Source organism: Falco punctatus (assembly GCF_963210335.1).
Source record: "Falco punctatus genome assembly, chromosome: 10".
Taxonomy (NCBI): domain Eukaryota; kingdom Metazoa; phylum Chordata; class Aves; order Falconiformes; family Falconidae; genus Falco; species Falco punctatus.
Genome location: NC_137590.1, coordinates 16,896,530 through 16,915,938, shown reverse-complemented (window position 1 = coordinate 16,915,938; position 19,409 = coordinate 16,896,530). Strand labels below are relative to the sequence as shown.

Here is a 19,409-nt window from a genome sequence, read left to right as displayed (position 1 = left end):
CACAGGGCATTGCCATGCAGGGACACAGGGCACACACCACGCAGAAACACAGGGCATTGCCATGCAGGGACACAGGGCACACACCACGCAAGGACACAGGGCACTGCCACGCAGGGCACTGCTGTGCAGAGACACAAGGCACAAGCTGCACCAGGGTGCAAGGCACATGCTGTGCAGGGACACAGGGCACACACTGCCCTACGTCCCTCCTACCCTCACGCTGCCCTTCCCTCCACCGCTGTAGGCAGGGCTGTGTCTCCGCAGGTGAGCTGGTAGCGCCCGCACCTGCTGCTCTCCACAATCAGCAGATTGCTTTGCACAAGAGGCATCTGACGTGTCTCTTCCTCAATCAGCTGCTCTTCACGCCCAGCTCCGTGCCACTCGCTGCTGATTGCCCTTTGTCTCCTGCAAGGCTGTGCTCTGCAGCAGCCCAGGCAGCGGGGCTGTGACATTCCTGTTGCAGACACAGTGCTGCTCCCAGTGCCCTTCTCCCCATGTTCCCCATGTCCCCTGCAGCTTCAGGCAGAGGAAGATGCTGGGGCTCTGCCAGCTCCAGGGGTTTATACCGGCATAGGCTGGAGGGGAGCCCCTGGGATGGGCTGTCTGCTGAGTGCTGGCCTTGGCCCCATGCGGGTGCAGGGCCTTGCTGCTCCTGCCTTGGTCCCTGCCCACAGGAAGGTGACAAGAAAGCATATGGCTGGCTGGGTCTCCGAGTCTGGCTGGCAAGCAGGCATGGGGTAAGAGGCCAGTCCTGCAGCTGGCAGAGTGGGAGGAGATGGGGGTGAGTGGAAGGCTGGGCTGGGTGCCTGGGCAGAGCACCCATGCCTTGGGGCTTGAGCCAGGAGCAGCGCAGGAGGTGACATGGCCACCCCAAGCATTGCTGCCCAGCTGAGCCACTGGAACATGTCCAAGGCACCAGGGAGCAAAGCACCTAAATCTCTACTGCCAGGCTCCCCAGAGATGTCCCCCTTATTCACAACTGCTTTTTAATTGCCTTTTGTCAATTACAGCGAGATGGATTGGGTTCCTCGGGGAGGCAGTAATTAGCGCGGGGATGAATGCTGAGGCAGCCAAGCTCCCTCTTCAGACAGCAATGGTGATTTGTAAACCTGTCACCCAGACACTGAGCTTGGCTCCCGCTCACTGCCACATGGCCTTGCAGGGGCAGCAGGAGCATCGTGCACAGCGGTGGGAGGCACCCGCACCTGCCCGGCCACTGTGGCACAGGCAGGACCTGGGCACTGACCCAGGCACCCACCCCAGCCTCTCCCTGAAAAGCCTTGGCCCAGAGCATGGCTCTGCAGAGCCAGGGCTTGCTGGCCGGCATCTGGGAGGCATCCACCCTGCCGATGGGGAGCAGCCACACATGCGGGGCAGCAGCAGTGAGGTTAGGGGCACAGTGTCAGAGCCTCTGCAGGCAGCTGGGGAGAGGAGCTGCTCTGGACAGGCTGGGGTGCAGGAGATCCTCTGGACAGGGCACCACTCCTGCCAGGAAGAATTAACACCTACAGTTTCCAGCTGGCTATGGCCGGCCTCCTAATCAGGTTTGGTGACAATGGCAATTAGTCATCCAGGTTCCCAGTGCAGTGGGACCTACAGGGAGCTCTGACCAGGTCACCACTCTCCAGGCATGCTGCCCACGGCTCAGCCTGCATGGACGTTCTGCCTGCTGCTGACTGGCCTCCACAGTCAACCATCCTCAAGCCTGGGATGCTTTCACCCACATTGCCAAAATTCATCCCTCCAGATAACCTGGTCAGTCATGGGACAACTGGGACAGCGGTCGGCTTGGCTGCACCCAGAGATGCAGCCTGCCAGGGGCTTGCTGTCATTCAGCCCTCTTCCCTCCTGGCACTCACTGACATCCCCCACAATCCTGGTTCCAGCTCTGCAGGGCTTTGAGCACCAGGGGGATGTGGCCACGAGCCGCAGGCCATGGCCAGGCTGCAAGGACAAGACAGAGTGCAAGCCTGGCCCAGCTCAGATGAGCCCAAAGTGTGCTGCAGACAGTGGCATTGCCCAGCCAGTGCTGGGACAGAGCCAGCCGGCAGCCGTGTTTCTGGTGAAAGGGAGCTGCGTGCCCCCCACCATGCTCAGTAGCACCGCAACACACGGTGCTTCAGCCTCAGCAAGTGCAAGTCACCTCCCCAATCCCATTCTCCCAGGGTGAGGTTGGGGCAGAGCAGAAAAACGTCCTGCAGCCCTTGCAGGTGACAGGGTGGGGAGGACAGCCATGAACACTGTCTGCCCCACTGACTGCAGAGCCGGGGAGAGCCCTGGCAGCTCATGGCACAGCACAGGCAGCGCAGGGCTGGGGCAGGAGGGAGGGGAGCAGTCGAGGAGCCCCCAGTGCAGAGTGTGCAATGCTGGCTCTGGGAGGGCAGAGGCTGCTGGGGGGTCCAGCTGGAGAGAGGTGCGGAGCCCTTCCCACCACGGGGCTCTGCCCTGCCCTGGCTGCAGCATCAGCCCTGTCTGTGCTGGGGCTGCCGACAGCCACCGCCTGCTCTCCCCGACACACCCCCCACCCCAAGCTTCACGGCTTTTGTCTAATTCCCTGTGCCCCTTTCCTATTTTTCTTCTTGACAGAAGAAGCAGGCTTATGCATCTAGAGACTCCACAGCCCTTTCTTGTAGCTGTAGATTAAATTTCCCAGCTCAGTGTCTGCTGGCCTCTGGCTGAGTCGGTGCACACAGTTGTCCTCCCCATCCCTGGGAGCAGAGTGCAGTCCTGGCAGTGCCAGGTCCCTGGGAGAGAATCTGTGCAGGGGCACAGGGTGATCCCTGCCAGCAGAGCAGAGCTGAGCCAAGCCAAGCTGAGCTCTGCCAGCTCTCCAGCCACAGCTGTGGGCAAAGGGGTGAATTTTCTGTGGGGCCAGCAACTGAGCTCTCCTGAGCATTCCCCAGCTCCTGATTCCCTTGCTCTGCTCTGTCCTTGACCCTGGGAGGGTGCAGCTTGTGGAGGGAGCCTGGCTGCTCTAATTAAACCATGTTTACAAACTCCCATGGTAAGCATCACTAATTATAATTAGGGAGAGCAGATCTGTCTTCCCTGCCTGTTGGAGACGTGAACAAGCTCCCTGCATGCTGACCAGGCTTGGAGGGCACTAAGGGCCAGCACGCAGTGCTGCTCAGCATCCCCTGGGCTGGGCACGTGGCCTGGAACAGCCCCTGTGGGGCAGCGGCCCCATTGGAGGCCCTCGGGCTGGGGGTGCAGCTGGCATAACCCCCTCCATCCATGCATGGCATGACTGCTGCCCCACTCCCTCAGCACGTTCTCTTCATGCTTGAACCATTGGCTTAACGATTTCAGGGTTTTCCCCATTTTCCTGTATTATTATTTGTCGTTGTTCCTGTTGCAGTTCAGTGACCATGAATTACTGAATGTCTGCTTGCTCAGTAGCTCTTTACTTCCACCTCGGCACACCGCTGCCTTGCTGCCTGTGTGGGACAGCCGCCAGCTCCTGCCCCTGGCCTCGCCGCCTGCTGCGGTGGGACCCTACGCCACGCTGCAGCACACGTGGCACAGTCCCACTCGCTGGCAAGGCTGCAGGCGAGAGGCTGCACAGGCTTCTGGGTCCAGCAAAATGCCTTTCCCTGGCTCCGCTTCGTTGGCCATGGGGTCTGGGGAAGGCCAGGAGCTGCCCAGCCATGGGAGTCTTGAGTGAGAGGTGGGATGTACTGGGAGACCATGTGAGCAGCAGAAGCAGACAGCTGAAGGACATTTTTGCCCTGAGTGGGTGTGACTCAGGCCATTAGGTGCACATGGGGCTGATTTAGGGCAGTGCTCACGACGTCCCTGCTAGGTGAATAGAGGAGGAGAGGGGGGGGACCTGCCTGCCTGCCCACCGTGGCGTGGCGTGGCGTGACGGGAAGAAGCCCAGCCTGCTCTTCCAGGGAGGCTAATGGCACTCTGCAAGCTAGGCAGAGTAGGTAAAAAGACAGGCAGGCAGGGCGCAGGCATGGTCTAGCCGTGGGGTGCCATGGGTCTGCGTCACTGCTGAGGATGGACTGCTGTGGGTGCCCAGACCGCCAGCTCCCTGCAGCTGCCCATGCATTTACCATGTCAATGCCACGTGCTGCAGCTGCCATACCTGTGCAGGTGAGCCTGCTCTTGCTGCCTTCAGCTCCACTGGCTCAGTCCCAGCAGGGCTGGATCTCCCCGTAGCCCCTTTGCTACTCCATCCAGTCTGTCCCAGCGCTGTGCTGGGGAAGGGGCTGATTGTTGTGGCTGCTGCAAAGTCAGCACCTGTCACTGAGCCGCAGAGACCCCAGGCACTGGGAGACCCCTTCCCAACAGTCTCACCGCCTTACTCTGGCAGGGGCTTTGCAGCAACCGCTTGCTGGGCAGCATGAGCAGGTATGAGGGGGGCTTTCCTGGCATCCCATTCCTGCTCTCGAGAGCTCTGTGCCCATCAGTGGGCAGGGAGGTGTTGGCTGGTACTCACTGAGATGCCCTGGTGCTGGTGGCAGGACAGGGGCTGGAGCTGGGGCTGTGCCGCAGCGTTTGCAAGAGTGAGGAGGCTCTTGGTGGGTGACAGTGTCTGCCCAGGCCATCAAAGCCCGGAGAAGGCTCAAGCAGAGCTGCTGGTGCCCCGGGGCTGCGCAGCGCAATGGCACAAGCGGCTGGGGATAAGCAAGGGAGGCTCTTGTCAGTGCCCAGCCCTGCCTGGGAGGACAGGGCTCTTCTAGGGTGGGGAATGTTTCCCTCCCCTGTGCCATGCTTGGAATGCATTTGCTGGGGGCAGAGGGGAGCCTTGGGGTTTCACAGGCCCAGGAAGTGGCCCCGGGTGGGGGCGAGGATGTGGGTATGGCCAGTGCCAGGCTGAGCTGCACCGGCAGGAGCTGATGCTGCCAACACTGGGGCAGCCGGGATGCACTATGGCTGGAAGCTGGCTGGCATCTTGGCCCTGCAAAGCTGCTGCTTTCTCCACGCTGCTTTTGTGCTTAGGGCAGAGCTGAGAAATCTCTACTGGTATTGTGGGATTTCACAGAAGTGAAGAATAAAGCCTCTGAACTCCCTTCAGCTGCATTTTCTGAGCACTGCAACACTCCGATACCTCTGAAACACTATTAAGCACCTGGTGCTGGGTTGTCTTTGCAATCATGTGTCCTAAATAAATCCCTTCCCCATGCTGAGCCATGCTAATGGCCTATTGTTAAATGGCCAGCCAACACAGTATAAGATGAAGTCATTATTTTTTCCAATCATCCCAGAAAAAAATTAAAAACAAATCTCTCCAGCATCTTTCTTGTAGGATGAGACTGAAACTGGGAAGCTGCAGATTCCTGTGCAGTGCACATGCTTGCCTCTGTCCCCCTGCCCTCTAAGTATTGGGCTGGGGGGCATTGCTCGGGCTCCCCTCGCAGGGCTTGTCACGGGCAACAGCGAGTGTTTGCTGATGGGGCAGAACAGCCCTCGGCAGTGCCAGGGTACCCTGGTGGGGAGCCGCATCTGCTCCGCTGGCTGCCCTGAGGTGCCAGCTCCTCTGTCAGGGTAAGCTGGCGGCACCCACGGGTATGCCTGGTCTCCTCAGGCTGTCCTGGATCCACCGGCCCCAGGGGCCTGCCCTGTTATGAGCCCAGGCAGCTGCCGCCTGCTCTGCCAGGGCTGTGCCCAGCTGGGCATCCCACGGGGACGGCAAGCCCCAGCTCCTGCCTTGTGCCTGAGCCAGCGGAGAGGCTGGCCAGGGACCCTCGGCTGTGCCGGGGCCTGCTCCCCTTCCCCGCAGGCCAGGGCCACGGCTGGCACGCCGTCAGCCCTGGCCCTCCGCGTGGTGCGAGCACGGCACTGCCTCCAGCCCGCTCCAGGCCTGGCTGCTCCTGGCACCCACACTTGCCTCTGTCTGCCACCGTCTTGCACATAAGCAGACTCCCTGGGAGACTTGCTCCATTTTTCTCCTTTAACCTTGAAATGCAATTTCCTCCCCAAAATACCCTTTTTCCTGTAAACAACATCTCTTTAGTGAGATTACAGCAAAAATCCCTGAGCTACCGGTCCCGGACGCTTTATCACCTCGTGAGCCCCATCCGTCACGGCTGCATGTGTGTTCCTGCCGCCCCGCCCTTGCTGCCGGGTGATGGTCTTTTCATCATTTTTACAGATTTATTTTACAATAATTTAATTTCATCCTCAGCCCTGGGAAGACGAATTGGCCCCTGATGTGACTGGGGATTTGGAGCCAGCCTCATAAATTTGCTGCCTCTATGCAAAGGTCTTTCTGGAGTCCCCACTGCAGCCGAGAGCAAGAGTCTTTTGAACAGGGGACAGGCTGTAAATCTCACACGGTGGTGGAGGGGTGCTGCCGGTGCCACCACTTGTCCCCAAGCCTCAGCCATGTTCAGTGGCTCCGGGTGGCTGGTGGGGCTGGTGTGGGGCAGGCAGGGCTGCGTGGGCTGCCCTGGCAGCCCCGCTGTGGGACCAGGCACTGCCAGCAGCTCCACGGCAGCTGCTGGTGGCCGTGTGCTGGGGCTTTTGCTGCGCTGCCTGCTGCTGGGGGCCCGGGAGCAGCCAGTGTCTGGGACCCATCTCTGCAGGCACGTGCCTGGCTTTCCTGGCTTGACTGTGCCGGTGCTGTGCCGGTGCTGTGCCACCGGCCCTGCTGCGGAGCTGTGCCTGCTTCTGCACATCTGCGGTTGCTGCATGTGGGACTCACCGCGCTTTCGTTGCAAGAGGCTTGCCAATGTAATTAAACTCGAGTGACTCCCCTGCCCTCAGGCACAGCCCCTCATTTCCCTTTGATTTATTATGTCTTCTTAATTTATTTAAATGAGTCTCAGTGTTTGCACAGGCTCGGAGGGTGCTGGCTGGAGGGAAGGAAAGGCAGCAGGAGGGGCTCTGTGGGGGCTCAGCCCAAGCCAGGCAGCCGTGTCCAGCCCCAGGCACAGCTGGGGGTGCAGGGGTGTGCACTGTGGAGCAGGGGGCTGCGGCCAGCCCCCTGGCTAAGCCCAGGCGCAGGAAGCACCTTCAGAGCAAAGCTCCCGGAGCCAGTGGTGGGTGGTTTGGCTCCCGGCGCTGGGCTGGGCTGGTGCCCAGGGCTCTGCCTCAGCGGGGCTGCAGCGGGAAAGGCTGAGCAGCTTTTGGGGCTGGTTGAAGGACATCTCCCCAGGGCACCACCAGCTGCCCTGGCTCTGAGCTGACAAAAGCAGGGGGACAGTGGAGATTGGGGGGACACCCCTGCTCGGCCCAGAGTGCACAGGGACCGGGGTCCAGCGAGATCTCACCATGGTTCCTGGCCAGCATGGGAGAGGCATGCAAGACCCTGGAGAGCCCATGGCACAGCTCTGAGGCGTCAGTCTGTGCTCGAGGCCAAAGGAGGTTCCTCTCCACAGAGCCTCTCACGCCATTCCTCCTGCCTTCCCTGTGAGCCCTGCTCCTCTGATTCCCAAAGGACCACCAGGACAAGCAGGCAGTGTGCTTCCTGCCTGCCCCTTTCCTCCCTGAGCACCTGTGCAGTCTCACGCCTGGCTGGGCTCCGTGCCCCTGGCCTGGCCATCCCCAGCCTGTGTTTGCACAGCTGATTGTTCCCCGCTCAGCATACTGCCGTGCACTTGTCCCTGTTGAATTTCATCCTATTTTTTCCAGTCCATTTCTCCAATTTGTCAAGATCATTTTGAATTCTAATCCTGTCCTCCAAGATACTTGTAGTCCCTCCCAGCTTTGTGTCATCTGCAAATTTAATAAGTGCTTTCTCTATTCCATCATCCAGCTCCTTAATGAAAACATTGAGCAAACCAGAACCAGGGCAAATCCTTGGTCATCCAAGCAGCCCGCCACTTGTGCTGTGCTTGCCAGGCTTGCTGCCCAGATGTGGTGGGAGATGGTGCTAGAGCTTTGCCAGGCCAGCTGTGCCTTGCTGCATCCCCCAGTTCACGTGGGACCTCTCTGCTTCACTGCCCCAGAGTGGTGCTGGGACAACAGTGTGCTGCAGGCTCTGCAGTCTGCTGGGGGATGGAGGTGCTGAAGCTGGGGTGAGGATGGGAGGGGGCAGGGGGTTGTCTCAACGAGGGCACCAGCTCCAGCTGATGCGGTGCCAGTGCCTGGGGTCAGCCCATGGGTCTGCATGACATCCTGTGTAGCAGGGAACCAGGTGGGGCCTCACCTGGTGGCTTCATGGGGAATGCTGCAGGGCCATGCCCTGCAATTCCCTGCTGTGGGCAACGCCAGAGGTACAAGGAGGGCATGTGGAAGTGGCCATGAGATGTGGCTGGTGCATCCCGGCTGGGGCGTGTGGCAGTGACAGCATCCACAAGTGGGGTGCAGAGGGGAGCAGGTGTCCAGCAGCAGGAGGGCAAGACCCCCTCACATGGGTGTGGGCGTAGAGGCAGCAGAGCAGCCCCTGATGGGGCCGTGCTCCCCACAGGCAGCACACAGAGAGGACAGCAGCACACATCCTTTTCTGTCAGGTGCAGGCCAGCCCCACGGTCTCCCCATGCTGAGGCTGCTCCTCTGGGCTTCGTGATGGGGACCCAGAGCCAGCCCAAAGAGGAGTCACCCTGTGTGTGTCCCCTGGCCACCAGCCATCTTTTTCCTTTAATTGATTTTAGAAAGCAATTTACAAAATAAAAAGTGCTGCTTATGCCAAGCTCTGCATGTCCAGGCATAGCTTAATTTCACAGTAAAATTTCAAATGCAATGAATGACTTTTCCCAGCACCAGTCCATGTCTAAGCCAAGAGCTCTGCAAGCTGCATTGGCTCTGCTGAGCAGCCCAGGAACGGTTCTTGCACTGCCCTGCAGAGCATACACCTCCCCAGGCTGGCTGTCACAATGGCTGCAGCAGCCCTGCCAGCACTCACATGGCTGATGCTGCCCAGGATGGCTTGGATGGGCAGAACCCACCGTGGCTGCAGGCCAGTCTGCGGGGAGCTGCAGGCCCTGACTCTGTGCAGCGAGCTGGATGCTGCAGGCATCCTGTGCAATGCCGCCTCTCTGCACGGCTGTTGGGAGGTGGCCTGGCAGGACTGGCCAGCACTGCAGTGGCAGGGGCTCAGCTGAGAGCTGGTGTTCCACTCTGGCTCATTTCATGTCAGAATTATAATTTCATAGTCAGGGTCTAGGAGGTTTGTACACACAGATGCATTAATTCTGCATTTAGTGATACTTGAATAATTGGTGTCACATCAATTAGATCGGCTCTTAGATACTGCAGTGGTAAGTGCTATGCAAAAGCCTCTGGGCTCAAGGATGTGAGAAAATCCAGTGGCAAGTGAGGCTGGTGGGGCTGGCAACAGTGGGCAGAGCGGGGCTGGTGGGGATGTCAAGTGCTGAGAGAGGGGCAGGGATGTGCACCACATTTGTCCTTTGCAGGAGAGTGGCGGGGTCTGGGGCTCTCAAGGTGGTTGATGCCTGGGGCTGCTGTGCTGGGGGGATGCTGCCCTGGCTGTGCAGCACAAGGGTGCACATGTGTGCTCAGGGAGGTGCTGCCAGCATTGCAAACTGCTGAGCGTGATGCTCCAGTTCTCCCGTCATGGTGCTCCTCTGTCAAGCCACTTTCTGAGCACCTAGTTCAGCATTATCTGCGACTTCTCTCATCCCTTTGGGCTGCTGTTACAGCCTGTGGCATGGCTTTGCATGCATGGCAGATTTGACAGCACAGTGCTGCCCACTCTGCCAGCTAATGGGGAGGAGGGGCAGGTGGGTCTGGGGCAATGTGGAGAACCCCCAGACGCATGTGCCTGCAATACAGATCAGCTCTGTCAGTCCTATCCCTGCTGCAAATTGTAGGCAGGGGTAATTTGCAGATGACAAATAGCCCTGACAGCAAATATTTTTCCCACCCTCATCTTTCTACAAGCAGATAAGGTGGCAGCACCATGGCAATACGGTTGCTGGAGGGAGACAAACTCTTTGGCAGTCTTAAAAGTCTATTGTGTCCCCGCAATTATTTATAGATAAACAGAAGAAAGCCAATAAGGACAGAATGGAGCTGCACAGCTGCATTTGTTATGATGATGATGATGTTATCTCTCCTCACACCCACACAGACACATCTCCAGTGCATGGAAACTTGCTGCTGGCAACGATCAAATCCCTATTCCGTACAAGGCAGAACAGGCTGGAGGTTTTGCCCTCCCCTCGCTGACTTACTGCCAGTCTGTCTTCCCCCACAGCAACCCAACCTCACAACTCCTCCAGCAGCTTCTCACCCCATGACTGAACCTTCAGGGTCCTGGGATGCCCATGCAGCATCCTCCTTGGGGCACCCCGTGGCTGCCGTGTCTCTGATCCTGGCTGCAGCAAGACATGGAGACTGGGTGGCCTTCATCCTGGTAAACCAGCTCCCGGGGCATGGGGAGCCTTGTGGTGAGGCGGGGGGGGGTCCCAGTGTTGCTTGCAGGGTGCATGAGACTGTTTGGGTCCTCACCAGCTGGTGCAGCAGGACCCCAGGGTAAGGGTGCTCCCCACTGCTGGGAAGGTTGCAGGGGTGAGCCTGTCAGCTTTCCCTGCTCTGAGCTGTCAGGACCTCCTCTCCCATCCCACACTGCTGCCAAGGTCAGAAATGGGTGTGTTTGGAGGAAGCCATGTGAGGGATCTGGGATTAAACAATGTGGCAAGGAAGAGCGGTGGAGATCATTACTAATGAGTGCATTTCTGCAGCCCGTGGAGCAGGAACAGTCCGGAGTGAGAAGCATTGACTCTGGTGTGGGAAGGGGTCGGGAAGCACCATGCTCTGCCCTGTGAGTGCTTGGAGAGGCCTCTGATCGCTGCAGAAGCTCACAGGGAGAGGCCATGGGCCTGGCAGGGCTGGACCCACCACAGGGGAGGGCAGGGAAGTTGCAGGCACAAGGCTTGGGGTGCCTCTGTGCCGGGCATTGGGGTGCCCAGGTGAGCTGCTGTGTGTGTGGCACTGGGGCCCCTGACCAGCCTGTGTCCCCCCATGTCCCTGGGTGCTGCACGGCATCACCCGGCTCCCACTGTGGCAGGAGCCCTACAGCTCCTCAGGACATGCGCAGTCGCTGCTCCCCCCCAGGGCCATGGGTGCGGGAGAGCATGCATCCCTGCCAAGCACTCAGCCTTGCCTCTCTAGGACCTCTGCCCTGGAAAGTGCTGGGATGAGCTCTCCAGCTGTGCACAGTGTCCAAGACAGTGACTGGGGGCCCTTAACTGGACCAGAGAGTGGGATGATTTGTTGTTGCTTCCTCATAATAAAAGGACAGGAGTAAGTGACTAGTACAGTTTGTTCACTTGGTAAAGATTTATACAATCACTTCATGCGGTAATTGGTATTCTGGGGAGAAAGGGAACTGCAGCTCCAGCATCCACCTCTATTTGTTTTATCTCTGTCTTTCTCTTTCTCTCCCCTTTTCAGAATGAGTAATTCTGTCCCTCACAATCCCATTTCAACAGCATTTGTGGAGTGAATAATTAGTTACATTCAATTAGGCCTCACGCACTCTCCCTCCTCACTTTGGGGGACAGACGCACTAATGAGATGGCACATGTCTGACATGCCAGAGCAGGCATTAAACGCACCATGCTGCCAGGGCGAGGTCAGCACCGGGGGAGGCAGGGAGCCAGAGGGGCCAGCACAATGCCATGGGGCAACCGTGGGGACACAGTCTTTTGGGGGCTGTTTGGGGTCAAAGCCTTCATGTTTGGGGTCCATGTGACACCAGCCCTCTCTGCCAGCAGGACTGGCAGGGCCAGCAGGAATCAGGATCGTGTCTGTCCCCAGGGCAGGGTGTGCATTGGGCTGGTGCTGGAGGGGATGCTGCCCAGCCCTGCGGCCATCCCACCGGCACTGCCAGGAGCACGGAGGCCTGAGAGGGAGAGCTGCTGACACGCTTTTATCTCCATTATTAAACCTAACATTAGGTTTTAAGAGCAGCCTTAAATAATGTGCCACTGCCTTTACAGTAAAAGTCACACCGTGTTCCAGCTGCTCCTGGCTCTAGGATTTATGGCCTTTCTTATGCCACACTGCATGCGCTTGGGTGGTGGCAGGTCACGGGCTGCAGCTGTGCCTGGTACCCAGAGCCTGTGCTGGGCTCGGTGCTGCTGCAGCCCAGCCCTGTGCCAAGGAGTCAGGGCCCAGGGCAGCCCTAATGCTGCACCCCCAGCACCTGTAGCACCGCCCTGCAGCGAGACACGCCTCACACAGCACATCTGGTGAGGATGGACTGGCAAGGTGAGGTGCACCGAGCCTGCCTGCTGCAAGCAGCCCTGACGCAGGGTTGAGATCAGGGTATGGGCTGTATCGGACTGGAGCTCATTTGCTCAGTCCTGCCAGGCTGGGGCCAGACGCTGACTGCAGGTGCAGGGGGAGCATGCCCGGGCTCGGGGCGTGGTGGGGGACAGCGTAGGGGCTGGGGCTACGACAGGGATCAAGCGCAGCTCTTCCCTCCTCTTGTGGGAGCATCTGTTCTGGGAGCGCCCATCCCAGGAGCATCTGAGCCGGGAGCATCCCTCCCCGGGAGTATCGGCCCCCGCAGTGCTGGTAGCGGCGGGGGGCCCGAGGGGGAGGCGGCAGGGGCTGGCGGCCGTGCTGCTCACGCACATTGGGAGAATAATAAAGTTTAATGACAGCTTCTTGTCAACGGCGCAGTGGAGGATAATCGCGTCCAGCCGTTCCCTCCGTGGAGCGGGCCGTGCCCCCCGCGGGTGGCTGCAGGCAGCAGCGAGCAGCGTGTGCCCCCACGCACGTGGTGTGGGGTGCGCTGGGAGCTCCCCCCCCCCCCCCCGCGGCACCCGCCCCACGGGCCCGGCCGGCAGAGGGAAGCGGGGCCGCGGGGAGCCCGGAGCCCCACGCGGGGCGGCGCCGCCGTGGGCCGGTGCCGGAGGCGGGCACGGGGCGGGACAGCCGCACGCCGGTCCCGCAGCACCATCTCCCGGCTGCCGCGCGCCTGTGTCCGGGGCACTGCCCCCCGCCGCCGTACCGGGTCCGTGTCCCCACCGGGAGAAGCGGGCAGCCTCCCCACGGAGCCCCGCAGCGCTGGGCCAGCACAGGGTGCGCGGGGAGGCACGGGGGCTGCTGCCCTGCCCCGGGCCGCCACGGCCCCGGCCGCTGCCCGGTCTCCACCGCCAGCACCCACCGGGCCCAGCTCCAGCACGGGGTCCTGGCGCGGGTGCCCCAGCTCCCTGGGCGGGTGGCCTGCCAGGACCGTCCCACACCAGCAGCCCACACTCTCCGCCCCGGCATCCCCGGCGGTCAGGCAGAGCGGGCTGTGCCACTGGGCACCCACCCAAGCAGCCACGCTCTGCCACGGGGGCCCTGGTGCAGTGGCTGCACCGGGCTCTGCCAGGGGGTTGGCCTGTGAACAGCCACGCTGCGCCCCGTGACAGCACCCGGGCGGGTGGTGGGACCAGGCTCTGCTCTGCAGCCCTGAGCAGGCAGCTGAGCTTTGCTCCACTGTGGCAGCCCTGGAGAGGTGGCCAGATCAGGGGCTGTGGTGGTACCCCCATGGTGGGTGGCTATGCCATGGCCCACTGCAGCATCACATAATTTGCAGCCAGGCCAGATGCCAGATTTCCTCCTTGGCTGGAGAGGGAACAGAGGAGACTGTGCTGGCCCAAGCCTGTGTTCCCGTTGGAGGCAGCGCCCTGCACCCTCACAGCCTCTCCTGCTCCGAGATGCGGCTCTCCTTGCCATCCTCCTGGGCCACAGGCTGGCCCCCGAGCAGGGTCTCCTGCACAGGGAAGGCATCCTCCCCCATCTCCATGGGCTGCTGGGCCTCCAGGTTCTCTCCGGGTTTCCCAACCTCCACCTGCACAGGGGCAGGGGGTCAGAGGCAGGGAGCTACATCCCCCACCTCTGCAGCCACACCTTTCCACAGGCTCCTGCTCCGTTCCCATGCAGGGCAGCGCCTCACCCTGTGGGGGTCCCTCCTGACTCAGCATTTGCCAGTAGCATACCAGGGTCGCCCCAGCCAGGCAGCCCTAGGACAGCCTGCACTCCTCCTGCCCTGCAGAGCCACAGCCCCTGCTCTGTTGCTCTCCACTGCTGGCACAACCCCAGCTGTGCTCAGGAGGGACCCCAGCCCGCTGCTGAAAGAGGGCTCTGGGCAGACTCACCTGCTTCTGCACCCGTCTCCTGGAATCTGGATGGAAAGAGGGATAGAGAAGGCAACGTTGAGGGGGGAACGTTCCTGCCCTGCCAGGAGCTCTCAGAGGTCCAAGCCAGGGCTGGTGCTGCCGCACCACAGGTCCTGCGGCTCACACTGTGCTGCTGCCACTCCCAGACTGGAGGCTGCAGCAGGAGAGCCAGGCTGGACCCACTGGGCACTAGCATTTTCCTCCAGAGCTGGCCCGGCTTGGGCTGCAGCAGTGCAAGTATGCCTGCTCCTGAGGACAGAACCCACTGACCCGGCAGGGCAATAGGCTTGGGGAGCCATGCCCTGGTGGGGTCCCCAGAAGGGCTGCCCCATTTTTGGCAAGAGCTGCCACCGTCCTCCCTGCTCAGCCCCTCTGTCCAAGGCATCGCTTCCCATGTCCCAGCCCCTTACCTGTGAGGACCAGGCAGTAGATGGAGATGCCCACAATGCACGTGACAACTGCGGCCATGATGGGGATCAGCACTGAAAGTGAGGAGCGCCTGCCCGACTCTGCAGAGGGAGACGGGGTCAGTGAGCCACCCACGTGACACTCCCACCGAGACGCTGAGCGCCTCAAGCTCCCTTAGCTCCAGGCTCAATCCCACAGGGATCCCTCACAGGGACAGAGAGGAGGACAGCATCATGCTGGCAGTGCAGTCAGACCCTCCTCTCCCAAAAACACCCACAGGCCAGGCCAGCTCCTCTGAGTGCTGTGGGAGCCCGAGCACCAGGACACCTTTACTCTGCACCACTGGCACCAGAGGCACTTACCACATATCACATCTGAAGTGTTCGTCCCTTTCAGCTTCACCACCAGTCCCTTTTCCTCACAACTGCAAGGAAAAATGAGAGTACGTAACCAGAGCAGCAGCCTGAGCACACAGCACACGGAAAGCCCCTGAGGAGGAACAGCTGGGACTGGGCAGCCACCAGAGCGACAGAGAAAGCATCCTGCACTGAGCCTGCCTGGCTCTGCAGGGGTGAGTGGATGGGGCCCCCTCCTGTGCTGCATGACAGGGACACCAGGTACATAGCAGGGCCCCATCTCAGGGTCCCGGTCTGGAGTTGCTGAAGATGGGCACAAATCTGGGGACACAGCACAGGAGGGAGTGGATATTTGAGACCTGCCTAGTCAGGGAGACCCTGGAGCTTGGAGATGACAGGCTACAAGTGGCTCTGTGAGGAGGTAATTTCTGGACACAGATAAAAGCAAAGTGAAATCCAGTGGCTGGCAGCCGAAGCAAGAATAATTCAGCCTGGAAATAAGGCTCACGTTTCTACCGGGGAGTGCAATTAACCCTCAAGCAGCTTTCTAAAGACAGGGAAGACCTGCCAGCCCATAGCATCCTCGAAGCCTGACTCCCCATGGAGAGAGGGCTGGTGCCTCTGCTGACGACTACAGCCGAGGAGCGTGCTGGAAGGGAGAGCCTAGACAGGGCACAGGGGGTCCCCATAGCTCCTCATCTCTTGCTCCCCAGTGCAGACAACAGGTTGGACATCCCTGGAGGTGCAAGCACTCTGCGCACATGCTGAGGGATGGTCACAAGTGCCTGGATATCTGCCTTGAGCTCAGCCATGTTGCCCTGGACCTCACCACAATCACAGCTCTGTCCTCTCACTCCTGCCCTATGCCAGCCTGATGCTGCATCCCTCAGAGACTGTCCCAGCCACCCAGTCCACAAGACCACTTAGAAGGCTGGCAGCAGAGGACATGCTGACAGGGACTGGGTGCAGCTGGGGATGGATAAAGGATGTGGTCAGCACTCAGACAATACCTTGACCAGGGATGGCACGGCTCAGTTTTAGAGGAGACATTGGAGAAGGTGCCTTCTGGGCAGGGCTCGCAGGGGGATGACATCCGGGCCATGGCCTTGGCTGGAGAGGAGCAGAGGTTGCAGGAAGGTCAGTATGGGCTGCAGGAGGTGAGGGGCTGTGGGGTCAGGCAAGCAGCTGTGGCAATGCTGCCAGGCACAGCTCTCCTGAAGCCCTGCTAGGGGCTCCTTCTTGGGCAGTCCCCTCTTTCCCTCGAGGGCCTGAGGTCAGTGTTGCCAGGGCATTGGTCCCACTGAGGAGGAGATGCTGGTTGGACTCACCTGCCACAAAGCCAAAGCCGCGCTGGCAGGGAGGGTTCTCCACGCAGGTCTGGCAGCTAGTGTCAGAGCAGTGCATACCAGCCTGGCACTGGCACACTGTGTTGTGTGTTGCATTTCCTTGTGTCTTCATGATGAGGCCAGTGTCTGGGCAAAGGGAGCATGGGTGAGGTGAAACACCAGGCGGGTGAGCCTGGGGGGACACCAGCCCCTGCAGCTGCCACAGGCAGGGGCTGGTGGGCCCAGAGAGCACTTACTGTCATCACAGATATCATGGGGGGCACAGTGCCTCTCCTTGGTCCAGCTCTGCTGATAGTGTCCACTCTCACAGGGCACGCAGACAGAGTCTTCTGTGCCACTGCATTCAGAGATCAGCTTTTCCCCTGCAACAGAGGCTGATGAGGAGGCGAGCGAGGAGGCCTTCCCCCTTCTCCAGGCAGCAGTTCTGCCAGCAGAACAGGGGAACACTGACAGCTGTGAATGCTAGGGCTGCTGTGGCATCCTGCTCAGTAGCCTGATGCTGCTCTGGCAAGCCAGGGCTGCGGGGGCCAGTGTAGCCAGTGGCTGCACATGTTGCATGGGGCCAGGTGGGAAGGGCTGCTGGGTGCTGGGGCAGGAGAGCAGGGAGGCTGTTCACTGCCTCCAGCACCCCGAGGACTGGGAAATGATCTGGTAGTGACAGCAGGAGCTGGCAAATATCATCACGATTTGGTAATGCCAGCAGCAGCACTCTCCCTTGCAAGCTGCCTGTGCCATGGGGTCCTGTGGCTGCAGGAGCACAGACAGTCCCAAGAGAGCTGTGGCAGATTCAGTGACATCCAGAGGGTCTCCCAGGGCACCCATGAGGTCCCCAGTTGCTCTAGCACTGAGGTGACACACAGAGGTGAAGCTGTCAGCACTGCTGGCAACAGGGTAGAGGGGCTTGGTCACACTGAGCTGGGCTTGCTCTGCTGTGGCCAGGCAGCGGGTCCTGGCACAGCCAAGCCTTGGGGTCCCCAGAAAGGGAAAGGGTCTCCGCACCTGGCTGACACCGGTTGCAGCACCTGCCCTTGTGTTCATACTGCTTATCAAAGCATCTTACGGCGTCGCCAGGCTCCCAGCACTGGAAGAAACAAGACCTGTGAATTCACACGGCTCCCCAGCACTCCAGCACTGCTTTGCTTCCGCAAGCACCGTGTGTGAACCCATGCACTAACCCACATCCCGAGGTGAGGGCTTCCTCACACCACTCTACCCATGCCTACGCTAACCACAGACCGCAGCACAGCCACCTGCACTACCTGATGCCACCAAAGCTCTCTTTGAGGTGGAGTAGCAGTAATTCTGATAGGGTGAACTCACGTTTCCCCAAATAGCGATCACACATTGCCCAGTGACACTGCACTTGCCAACAGTGCTGCAGTCCTGGGCAGGGACAGCGGCACGAACCAAGCCTCCTGTGCCTGGAGTGCTGCCAGCCCCATCCCAAGGCTGATGCACCGGCCCCGAGGGGCAGGAAAGCTCCAGGCAAGGACATCACCTGTGCACAGCCAGCCAGGGCCCTTCCGTGCTCCTCCTAGCAGGGGGCTGTGTGCGCAGGGAAGGGTGGAGAGGGGGCCAGGAACCGATCTCGGGCCAGCCTGGGTGCAGGGGGGCACCCACAGCGCCCTGCCCTTGCACAGAGCCAGCCCCGTGCTGCCCAACACCGGTGGCCTGGCAGCTGCCGGCAGGACCCCACCCTGAGCCTAGTGGGACGGTGAGCGGGATGGGGGCTCCAGCACAGCCCTGGAGCAAGGTGACAGCGGCCTGGGGGGCAGCAGGTAAGGGAGGGCCCGGCACGAGGGGCGCCACGGCCCAGCACAGCCAGGCACCGCCGATCCCCGCGGGCCCCTTGTGCAGCCCTGGCTCGGTGGGGCAGCAGGACCCCGCCAGGTCTGGCGCGGGCACGCCTGGGCTGGTGGAGGGGAACCGGCCGCGCCGTCACACGTCTGACACCGAGCAGAAAGGGAAGTGAAAGGGGCGCCGGCAGGCCTGGCCCTGCACCCCTGCGCCTGCGCCCCCCGGCTGGGGGAGCCCCGGCCGTACCCGGCGCTGCGGACCCCCGCTACGGCTCGATGCCGCCCAGCCCCACCCGCGGGGACCCGCGCCCCGTCCCGGTGCGGGCCCGAGCTGCAGCCCCCGCCCGGCCCCGCTCCCTCGGGGGGGGGGAAACGAAAGTGAAGACGGGCCGAGGGGCCCGCGGGCCGAGAACTGGCTGCCCTGCCCTGCCCTGCCCTGCCCGCCCAGGGGGGTCCCGGGGAGCCCCGACCCGGCGCGGGCTCTGCGGGGCGGCAGCATTATCGGGGTCCCACCGCCGCCGTCACCCCACGGCCCTGGGCCTCCCGTGGGGGCGGGCCGGGCCGAGGGGACGGGCCAGAGAGGCTGGACCGTGGCACTTCCCGGAAAGCCCGGTGGCTGCCCCGGGAAGGAAGGAAGGAAGGAAGGAAGGGAGGGAGGGAGGGAGGGTGCAGGCCCAGCCCCACTCACCCCCAGCAGCACGGCGCCGACGAGCCCCAGCACCCCGAGCCGGTTCATGACGCTGTGCCCCGTGTCGCGGCCGCCCGCCCTATAACGTCTCGGCCCGTTCCCGCCCAGGAAGGGGGCGTCGGGCCGCCCGCCACCGCCCTCGGGGCTTCCCCGCCCGGGGAGCCCCGCCAGCGCCCGGCCGGGGGGCGAGGGGGGCCGCCATCCCTGCCAGGGTCTCGCAGAACCGGTGAGGCGGGGGCTCTGCGCGGCGGCCCCGTGAGCGCCTCGCTGCCGCTGGGGTGGGCAGCCGCCCCCCGCCCGCTCCCTGCCAGCCCCGCGGAGCCGTGGCCCTGCCCGTGCCTCCGCAGGGACCGAGGTGCAGGCAGGAGTGAGAGCCAGCTGTGGGCCGTGGCCGGGAAGGCGTTTGGCCCCACCAGCTTCTTCCCGAAGCAAAAGTTTTGAGGTTTCACTTCACTTTCTCAACGGTAACTCGAGCGGTGGCCCTGGCGAGCCCCTCATGGCTGCCCACGGGCCCTGGCCTCTGCACAGAGTCCCAGAAATGTCAGCCCGGGAGCGGGAAGGGGCGAAAGCACCGGGGGCCTGGTTGTGCCCCCGGCTCCATGCCCGCGGAGGACCCCCAAGGGCCTGCAGGGTCGTGCCAGGCTCCTCTGCCCGCTCTGGAGACTTTCCCCGGATCCCCCTGTTCCGTCACGGTGTGCAGCCCAGCAGTGAGCGGCAGCTTCTCGATACCCCTGGTGCCCCAGCTGCACACCGTGCTGCCACCCCGTGCCCTGCCCGCCCCGTGC

General features: G+C 61.6%; 1 protein-coding gene across 1 annotated transcript; it reads right to left on the bottom strand.

Annotated features, from left to right (window-relative positions):
• Positions 1-12,496: 12,496 nt before the first annotated feature.
• On the bottom strand, positions 12,497-19,245 carry CD40 (CD40 molecule). The gene is made up of 9 exons (XM_080404253.1): positions 18,625-19,245; positions 17,140-17,221; positions 16,377-16,502; positions 16,123-16,266; positions 15,805-15,904; positions 14,801-14,862; positions 14,441-14,539; positions 14,010-14,035; positions 12,497-13,702 (listed from the first exon to the last, which is right to left on the bottom strand). The coding sequence occupies exons 1-9, from the start codon at positions 18,670-18,672 to the stop codon at positions 13,547-13,549; spliced, it is 843 nt and encodes a 280-aa protein (XP_080260379.1). The 5' UTR covers positions 18,673-19,245; the 3' UTR covers positions 12,497-13,546.
• Between the last annotated feature and the right edge of the window lie 164 nt (positions 19,246-19,409).

Excerpts from the sequence above, each read along its gene's own strand:
- CD40 (XM_080404253.1), bottom strand. The coding sequence starts at position 18,672 with ATGAACCGGCTCGGGGTGCTGGGGCTCGTCGGCGCCGTGCTGCTGGGG. Across the intron at positions 16,267-16,376 it reads CCATGATATCTGTGATGACA|ACACTGGCCTCATCATGAAG; the intron begins GTAAGTGCTCTC and ends CCCTTTGCCCAG. Across the intron at positions 14,540-14,800 it reads CACTTCAGATGTGATATGTG|AGTCGGGCAGGCGCTCCTCA; the intron begins GTAAGTGCCTCT and ends CTCCCTCTGCAG.